The 10,359-nt window shown below is 47.3% G+C and overlaps 1 protein-coding gene across 1 annotated transcript in view; it reads left to right on the top strand.

The window, feature by feature from the left end:
• The window catches only part of LOC143287218 (uncharacterized), a 158,097-nt gene extending 149,197 nt beyond the window's left edge, over positions 1-8,900 (top strand). Inside the window, exon 5 of the mRNA XM_076595164.1 lies at positions 8,448-8,900. Coding sequence (XP_076451279.1) covers positions 8,448-8,900 — 453 coding nt within the window. The remainder of the gene's footprint in view (positions 1-8,447) is intronic.
• Positions 8,901-10,359: the final 1,459 nt, after the last annotated feature.

The following is a 10,359-nucleotide window of genomic DNA, read 5'->3' as shown; positions in this document are numbered from 1 at the left end:
GAGAGAGAGAGAGAGTGAGTTTTTATTAATGTATTGTTGTACAATACCTTATGGTCTTAACGTGTGTGTGTGTGTGTGTGTGCGCGCATGTCATTTTTAGTAGTATATAACCTTTTTTTTTTATTGGATGTTTTCATTTGTAAATATTGTTGTGCAATAATCTGTTGTCTTAACATGAGTATGTGTGTGTGCGGAGGGGCGGGGGGGTAGTCTGTCGTCAGCTATTGGGAATTCTTATTTGACTAGTTTTAATCTCTCCTTATGTTGCGAATTATGATTTTATGCTAGTGTTTACAACGAGCCTGTGATTGCACAACTTAATTTCCATGTGGATTGATAAAGTGTTTTTGATTGATTGATTGAGAGAGAGAGAGAGAGAGAGGGAGGGAGAGAGAGCACAAGGCTTAAGTTTCCATTATCATAACCTTCATCCAACAGAGAGACTGTATGCATAATGGCCAAGACTGGGACTGAATTATACGGTTAGGAGTAATATTCTCAATGGACGTTTGTTTGTTTGTATGTTTGTTTGTTTGTTCACGACAGACATTCAAAATCCGAGTTTTAATGTCAAAGGTCACAGCATGGCATATGATACTGGTAGGAAAAGTTGGGTTGTTGTTGTGGGTTTTTTTTCGTTTTTTTTCAATGTTCAAGAGAGAGAAGGATTTGCACAGAATCTGCATCCGATTTGGTACAATGAATGATTGGTCATGACAAGAACGAAACCTTTCCAAGGAGACAAGGTCAGAGGTCAGAGTTCACGGTCGAAATATGGCTTATTTGGGGGGCGCGGCAGGGGTGGGGGGGGGGGTGTAGAAGTATGATAAATCCTTTGGTATCTTAGCCAATTTTCATTAATTATGGTGCATTATTTGTTCTGGCCAGATCATGAACGCTTTGCAAATTTAGAGGTCGAGGATCAAGGTCACCACAATGTGTGTGTGTGTGTGTGCATGCGTGTGTGTGTGTGTGGGTGTTTGTGTGTTTGCCAAATGATCTGCTTTGCAGTGTCTTTTTCTTCGTTTTTTCTTCTTCTTCTTCTTCTTCTTTTTTTCATGATACCCTTATTGGATTTTGTGGGAATCATCACACTTGAGTCTAGGAGGCCTAGCCTCTCTTGTGTTTCCTAAGAATGTATACCCTTCGTTAATTAAAGAGCTATGACCTCATGAATGATTCATAATCCTCATCCGTATTTCTTTTGCGTTCACATCAGAGAGGGCGAGTAGGGGGGACGGAGACGGAAGAGGATGGGAGGGCTGAGAGACAAACAGACAGACAGACAGAGATAAATGTTGAACTATGGAAACGGTGCAGACTGAACTGAAGGAAAATGTGGTGGTGTGTCCATCGAGATCGATGATGACCGTCGTTGTAATCCAGCTGGGGGATGGGGGGAGGGTGGTGGTGGGGTGGGGGGGAGGATGCTCATGAATCTGTCTGTGAATGCGCTGATGGCTGAATAGTCCAATCTGCGCACGAAATGTTCGCTGACAGTTGGGGCAGACAAAGACAGGCATATCATTGTCAGGGAGCTTGTTTGCCCGTGACTTTCTGGCCTGCCTCTTCTGAACAGCTGCTGCAGTCCTGTTGGCCTCGCACAACTTGGCGCCTTTGTGCACAGCAGCGCGCCATTTGTCACGGTCCACTGCAGATTCCCCCCAGGAGTCAGGGTTGATATCAAACGCTTTAAGAGAGACTTTCAGAGTCCCAAGCTGAATGGACATGACTCTAGTACTGTCCAGGCAGTGCAGTTCGGTGTATGCATATGCAGGATGCTTGACCACACTACCACTTCAGTGGCCGCACGCGCATATGGTTGTCAATTCTCATGCCAGTCTCACCCTAGTTTCATGAAGCCCCCAGCCCCTCTCCCTATCCCCACTTTTTTTTCCCTCTATCTCGAGATACTCTCTGTCGCTCTCGTCCTTGCAATAGTCCGTGTAGGTTTGGCTGGAGAAATGGGTTAATGAATGGATGGGGTGGTGGTGGTGGTGGGATGGGGAGGGGAGGGAGGAAAGGAGCGGGTAGAGGTTTTGGAGGAGGGGGAAAGGGGGGGGGGGGTGAGATAGAAGGGAGGAGAGGAGGACGGGGAAACACGGAGAAAGAAAGGGGGTTGTGTGGAGTGAGGGGGTGGGGGGAAATTACTGAGAACTCTCTCTCTCTCTCGTTCTGGTTCTCTCTCTCTCTCTCTCTCTCTCTCTCTCTCTCTCTCTCTCTCTCCGCGCACACGCACACACACACACACACACACACACACACACACACACACACACACACATAGAGAGAATCCTGTTTCGCTTGCGCTCGCCGGCTTCTGACGCTCGCAGTTTTGAATACAGACGTGTGCACACAGAGAGAGAGAGAGAGAGAGAGAGATTGTGTGTGTGAGAGAGGGAGAGACAGAGAGACAGAGAGAGATAGAGAGAGAGAGAGATTGTGTGTGTGAGAGAGGGAGAGAGAGAGACAGAGAGATTGTGTGTGTGAGAGAGGGAGAGAGAGAGACAGAGAGAGATAGAGAGAGAGAGAGAGAGTTGCGCAAATAACCCACCCAAGGAGGACAACTGGAAGGAAAGTATCAGGTTGTAAGGGGAGTTGCGGCAGAAGAACGGACCCAGTGTGCCTGACAATTGTTTCGCTTCGCATCAGCTCCGGTCGTTGAGGGACGGTCGTTACCGGCGTCAGTTCGCTTTTTTGTTGTTGTTGTTGTTGTTGATGCTGGATTGCTCGGTTTTCCTCTCTTCTTTTTTTTATTTTTATTTTTTAATTCATTTCTGCCCACGTATTATTTTCTTCTTCACTCCCCCCCACCCCCCCTTTTTTCCCCCCTTTACTCCCAGGCCCAGTTTTCCTTATCGATTTTGTTTCTTTTTCTGAACTACAGTCGACGGGTGCAATAGCCGAGTGGTCAAAGCGTTGGACTTTCAGTCTGAGGGTCCCAGGTTCAAATCTTGGTAACGGCGCCTGATGGGTGTTTCCGATCTCCCAGGTCAACATTTGTGCAGACTTGTTTGTGCCTAAAACCCTTTCGTGTGTATACGCAAGCAGAAGATCAAATACGCACGTTAAAGATACTGTAATCCATGTCAGCGTTCAGTGGGTTATGAAAACAAGAACATACCCAGCATGCACACCCCCGAAATCGGAGTATGGCTGCCTACATGGCGGGGTAAAAACGGTCACACACGTAAAAGCCCACTCGTGTACATACGAGTGAACGTGGAAGTTGCAGCCCACGAACGACGAAGAACAAGAGAGTACAGTCGAGTTGTCATCTCTTCAGCCATTGGTTTCAGAGATCAGAATATTCTTTTGGCGTTCTCTTTGAATGCAGTGCGCCACGTATTCATTCATTCGTCGATACTATTGTCGGTCTGTTTGCTTATACATAGTAGATTGATACCGTTGTGGTTTGAATTGATTTATTGAACACGTCTTAAACCGTGTGAATTTTTTTTTTAAAAAAAAAAAAAAAAAAAAAACCCGCTCAAGATACTGCAAAGAAAAACGTAACTGAACTTGACCAAGCAGTCGACGCTGATATCTTCGTCTTCCTTTCTTTCTTTCTTCCTTTCCTTCTTCTTCTTCTTCTCCTTCTTCTGAGTTTTCCCTTAACTCACTCAGTACGGCCAGTCCTCTCTTCTCCTCTACACAGACCCCTCGGATGTCCAGTGGGTGTCTGAATGACCCAACCTTTAGCTTCCGTCGTCAGAATTGTGGTATTCTTTGTCAACATTCACCTCTTCAGTATAAGAGCCTTCCGCTTGCAATATTTTGATGATGGTAATTGGGGTGAAACGCTGTTAACGTCGTCTCTTTCGCCGTTTGTATGGAGAGAGTTAATTAAATTAACCCTGTGAAGAGTCATTGGGGTGCCGCACAGAACTGTTCACCAGATTCCACCACTTCTATCGGTTGTGTGTGTGTGTCCAAGAGCCTGATGGTTTTCATGTCCAGTCTGCAGTGTCGTTCGTCCATCGTGTTTTGTTGTTTCGCTGTTGTTGTTGTTGTTGTTTCTCTATCTTCACCTCAGTCTCCTTCCCTCGACAGCTCCTCCTTGGAAGATTTGTTACAGCAAGGCCACTGGGCCTTCTTACTTGGCCATACGAACGTTGTTTTCCTTTCATGATGTCAGCAGATCTTCATAATTGGAGTGATGGCCTAGAGGTAACGTGTCCGCCTAGGAAGCGAGAGATAGCTGAGCGCGCTGGTTCGAATCACGGCTCAGCCGCCGATATTTTCTCCCCCTCCACTAGACTTTGAGTGGTGGTCTGGACGCTAGTCATTCGGATGAGACGATAAACCGAGGTCCCGTGTGCCGCATGCACTTAGCGCACGTAAAAGAACCCATGGCAACAAGAGGGTTGTTCCTGGCAAGATTCTATAGAAAACTCCACTTCCACAGGCAAAAAAACAAATAAAACTGCACGCAGGAAAAAATACCCTAAAAAATGGGTGGCGCTGTAGTGTAGCGACGCGCTCTCCGTGGGGAGAGCAGCCCGAATTTCACACAGAGAAATATGTTGTGATAAAAAGAAATACAAATACAAATAAGTATGGTCCAATGTGCTGCTTGATGGTTTGGTACACGTGTTTGTTGGAGATATGATCGGTGATTTTGATGCGGAGTATCTTTCATATCCTAATCCATGCCGGTAAGTTCTTCTTTCCAAATCCGCCGTGAGGGATCATGCCTCGCGTACATACAGGAAGATCATGCCTCGCGTACACACAGGAAGATCATGCCTCGCGTACACGCCTCGCGTACATACAGGAAGATCATGCCTCGCGTACACGCCTCGCGTACATACAGGAAGATCATGCCTCGCGTACATACAGGAAGATCATGCCTCGCGTACACGCCTCGCGTACATACAGGAAGATCATGCCTCGCGTACACACAGGAAGATCATGCCTCGCATACACACAGGAAGATCATGCCTCGCGTACACACAGGAAGATCATGCCTCGCGTACACACAGGAAGATCATGCCTCGCGTACACACAGGAAGATCATGCCTCGCGTACACACAGGAAGATCATGCCTCGCGTACATACAGGAAGAGGGGATATAGCCTGCAACGCGGGGAGCCTGATCCTGTATTTCAAGATGTCGTTGTCCTTATTACACACAGTTTTCAATCCCGACAGTACAGATGGTGTCTTTGCTATCATTAAGAAGATTGTATGTCCTATTTTAGTGTCCTGAATTGCAGGACCTGTTTTAACGATACCTTTCGTGTGTTTTGCAAAGCAGGTATTGACGCATGTGACATGAAGCAGTGAATGAAACCACTCTCATCTTTTTGTAACGGTTTTGAAACGAAGCACGACTCATCCCCAGCATGAAACACATTGTAGACAGAGTTTACAAGGACATACTTTCATACTTTGGTCCTTTCACTTGGCAAAGGCTCTCCCTTTCAGATTCGTCATACCGAAATAAAATCTCAGTTCAAATCTGTCCTTAAAAAAATACACGTAAAAATCTGCTTTCATAGATGTCTAGGGGTTGGTGTGTGTATGTGTTCGTGTGTGTGTGTGTGTGTGTGTGTGTGTGTGTGTGTGTGTGTCCTCATGACCAATGATGATGATCATGCATCGTATGGGAGAAGAAAAAAAACTTGAGACGATAAACTGAGGTGGCTTGTGCAAGCATGCACTGAGCGCATGTAAAAGAACCCACGGCATGAAAAGGGTTGGCAATGGCAAAGCTATGTAGGAAAAGTCGACTGTGATAGTAATGCAAATACACTGGCAGACAGAAAACAAATGTATGTTTATAGGTAGCGCTGTATTGTGGCAACGCTCTCGCTCGCGAAGAGCAGTCCGAATTTCACACAGACAAACCTGCTGAGACAAACTGAATTCAATACAATAACATGTAAAGACTTCATTAGCATTTCCTTCATTTTCTTGCCGAACACATTTCAATACATCCAGCAAACAAGTGTCATATAAATTTCCCCCTTTACGCGACCCAGACATTTCGGTACTCTACCCACAAAACACGTTTGATAACATGATTTTCTTGCCAGAGGAATGCCACTATTGTCTCAGTGTCTTTACAAAACTATTTCCTTTTTCATTGCCTCTTCTTTCCGAAACTTTCTTTTCCTTCTTCTTCCTACCAAAGATGTTTCACTGTTCCTCATGTCTCGTCTTTCTTTTAGGGGGAGGTGGGGGCGAGTGCGAGCGAGGGGAGGGAAGAAGGCGGTGAGGATGGTTGGCGGGGTGGGGGGGGGGGGGGGGGTCATTAATTGGTTGGCTTGTCAGAAGTCGCTGGTAACTTGAGTCGGGCCGGCCCGTTCCGAGAAATAAGAGTGTAGCGTCTTCTGCTGGTTGATTCCGGTAGGGGGAGGGAGGGAGGGGGGGGGGGGCTGTTGGGGGCCAGTGCCTTGCCACTGATGTTTCGGTTGTCGGTTTATGTGTCTACCCTGTGAATGGATAGCCGTCTGGAGACCGACCTACCTAGCCCCGCCCCAGATTGTGGTGTGCTGCGACAGAGAAAGGGTATTAGCTTGGAAAGGGGTGTGGGGGGTGGGGTGGGCGAGTGGGGGGTGGGGCGGAGGAGAGTTGTTGTTCATCTTCTGCTATCGCGGGTCCATTGGGCAGGGTGACTGGCCAAAAAGGTGGTTTAGGATCGTTGGGGGACCTGGCCCCATGTTCAGGGGGACGATCCTTTTTGTCATGCTGCCAAAGAATCACATGCGTGCGCACGCACAAGCACATACTGCAGTACAGACGCGCGCGCGCACACACGATGACACACGCACTGACTGACTGACTGAAACCATTTATTGTCAGATTAATGTTTTGTTGTACTGATATTTTAACAATCATTTGAATTGATATGAGCTGAGGATTACAAACAGAAGCAAATTTAAGAAACTAAGGACATCAATGCAAATTCAAAAAGAAACGTATGTAACAAATCAGTACACACACACGCGTGCGCGCGCGCGCAAGAACACACACACACACACACACACACACACACGCACCACACACACATATAGATAGATAGATAGATACACGCGCACGAACACACACACACACACACACACACACACACGCGCGCGTAAACATCTAGTACTGGAGTGCCAAATTTAAAAAGCACTTTTTAACTTTCTTTTTTTCCTTTCTCATATTTCTCTTGATTGTATTTTTGACAGTTTTAGGACATTACCTGATGATTGCAGATTTGCTGCGCAGGTCTAGAGGACACCCGCTATTGCTCTTCGTTGTCAGTTTGGTTGTTGTTTTTTTTGTTGCTGTTTGTTTTGTTTTTTGTGGTTTGGGGTTTTTTTTTTCCATCATTTTGCTCACGTCTTTATTCTTTTGAATTCTGGAAAATTCGGCAAGTGGAGTAGATCTGGTCTCATGGCTGTATCATGTTATACTGTTCTATGCTATACTCATCCTTAATGGTAACGCGTCTGCCTAGAAAGCGAGAGAATATGAGCGGGCAAGATTGAATCCAACTCTTGCCAGATTTTTTTTTCCCCCATTTCAATTAGACATTGAGTGATGATCTCTGGACGCTAGTCATTTGGATCGGACGACAGACCGATGTCCCTTGTGTAGCATGCACTTAGCGCACGTAAAATTTCCCACGGCGACAAGAGATTAGTTGTCCCTTGTCCAAACTTTCTTTATAAAATCCACGTGTCTGTGTGTGTGTGTGTGTGTGTGTGTGTGTGTGTGTGTGCGTGCGTGCGTGCGTGCGTGTGTGTGTGTGTGTACGCGCGCGTAACTGCAGTCTGACTGGATGACAAGGGAAACGAATGAAGAGCGCTTCCAGACAGCTCTTGGCCGTCCAGGCAGAGTTCGTTTTGTGCAAAATGACTCACGTGTTTGTGAAGCGATTCAGAGGTTGGTCTCTGAATGAGAAACAGCGATGTACAAGTGTGGTTTAAACAGTATTTTTATTTGGAACATGCCACAATACAACACAGATATCGATGAACAGGACAACAATAAAATCTTACATAAAGTCCTGTCCTGATACATGTACATGCTGAATATGTGACGGATGTCATCACAACTAGAAGTTAAGACGTGAACATACATGCGTTTTGAACAAAACTAAGCTGAGATATAAATAAAGTGAAGAAAATGAATAATAAACGTGTGGTGGAGAAGACATGATGTACAAGTATCATTGATAAAGGTACGGCGATGAAATAACAATAGTCCCTGAAGAAGAACTGAGGGTTTGAAGCACAGTACACTTCTTACCAGAGTGATTGGTTTTACAACCTACATTTGTTTGGGTTTTTTTTTTTTTTTAACTTTGTTTTGAACAAACTTTATTTAAAGAAACATCAACACAGCTATACAAAAGGTAATAAAGGCACAGCGAGCTAAGCTGATAATTGTGACTCTCACGTTATCTTTTTTTTTTATAATGATTTTTTTTTTAATAATATTTTTGTCCGCAGAGTAACCAGACAGGGGGAGGAGGAGGAGGACGAGGCGGCACCGGAGGAGGAGGAGGAGGGGGAGGATGGGGACCAGGAGGAGGAGGAGGTGGTGGGGGAGGAGGAGGAGGAGGAGGGGGCAGCTACAACCTGAGCAACGGCTCGTGCAACTCGCGCGACAACTCCAACGCCAGCTCCCCCAACCACGACCCGGACACCAGACCGCTGCTGCTCGTCACCGCCGTCACCGAGGGGGCCCTCCACCATCACCACAACAACCCCCCGCCGCCCCCGTCCTCCTCCGCCCTCAACCACAGCAACAACAGCAACCACAACAGCAACCACAAGGGCAGCCACCTCCCTCCCAACGGGGCCCCCCACCCCCAGACCCCCACCGGCTCCCAGTCCTCGGCGTTGCAGTATATTGATGAAGAGGTTCGCGGCGCTGGTGGTCGGAAGGTGAGTTTGAGATAGAGTTTTGAGAGTCTGGGTGGCTTGGTTGTTGTGGGTGGATGAAGGTTGTTAGTTAGGTGGGGATGGGTGGTTTTGTGGGGGGGGGGGGGGTGGACGGGAGCGGAGGGGGTGAGCGTGGAGGAGGATGACTGGGTGGGTCTGTGTGTGTGCGTGTGTGTGTGTGTGTGTGTGTTCGCGCGCGCGCGCCTTCTTCTCACTGGTTTATTGTCAATTCACTACAAGAAGATCGGACAATACGCAGTTATTCGTTTCAGCACACACACACACACACACACACACACACACACACACACCACACACACACACACACACACACACACCACACACACACACACACACACACACACACACACACACACACACACACACACACACACAAAACTCAGACTTCATATCATGCAGTGGATGTGGAGAATGTATGAGGAATGTGACGGGAGGACAGAGAGAGAGGGGGGGGTGTACTGAGAGAGAGAGAAAAAAAAAGAAGAAAAAAGAAAAAAAAACACAAAAAAACAGCGAACAGTGAAGTAAGTGGTGGGGCATTGGGTACAGGTGTCACCGGTCATACAGTTAACCAGTTAAAAAAAAAAAAAGATGACGACCAGCTACCCTGGCGTGTGACCACAGCGACTGGCGCTACAAACTGCTCCAGAATCATTCCAAAACACACTGAACATCACCGTATCTTGCGCTCAAATCTACCCGCCCCCCCTTTCCCCCCAGCCCCCACCCCACCCCTCCCTGTTTTTATACTGTGGGATGAGAGAACAAGACAGTCGAATGACAAGTGGTGTACTGAAATCGTAAGCGTGTTCGTGTGCTTGGAAGCGCGTCTCTCTCTCTCTCTCTCTCTCTCTCTCACACACACACACACACACACACACACACACACACACAAAATAGTTGTGTTTTTTTCCAGTACAGTTCATTACAATCTTTCTGTTTCTCTTTGTTTCTACCTCTCCCCCCCCCCCACTCCCCCCTCCTCTCTCTCTCCTTCCTCTCTCCTCCCCCCCCCCTTTCCCTTCTGTGCCCTCCCTCTCTCTCCCTCCCTCTCTTTATCCCATCCCTCGACTCCCACCCCCCTCTCTCTCTCTCCCCTTCCTCTCTCCTCTCCCCCCTCTTTCCCTTCTGTGCCCTCCCTCTCTCTCCCTCCCTCTCTTTATCCCATCCCTCGACTCCACCCCCCCCCTCTCTCTCTCTCTCATATCTTCTCCCCTTCCTCCCTCTCTTTTTTTTAGCCTCCCTCTCCCATGCGTCTCTGTTTCTCATCTCTCCCTACCTCCCTCCCCCTTCCACTATCGGTCTCTCTTTCTCTTAATCTCTCCTCCTAGCGCGTTGGGTTACGCTGCTGGTCAGGCATCTGCTTGGCAGATGTGGTGTAGCGTATATGGTTTGTCCGAACGCAGTGACGCCTCCTTGAGCAACTGAAACTGAAAACTGAAACTCTCCTCCTATC

The sequence above is a fragment of the Babylonia areolata genome, chromosome 11 (assembly GCF_041734735.1).
Source record: "Babylonia areolata isolate BAREFJ2019XMU chromosome 11, ASM4173473v1, whole genome shotgun sequence".
Classification (NCBI taxonomy): domain Eukaryota; kingdom Metazoa; phylum Mollusca; class Gastropoda; order Neogastropoda; family Buccinidae; genus Babylonia; species Babylonia areolata.
This window is presented reverse-complemented; position numbering and strand designations above follow the sequence as displayed.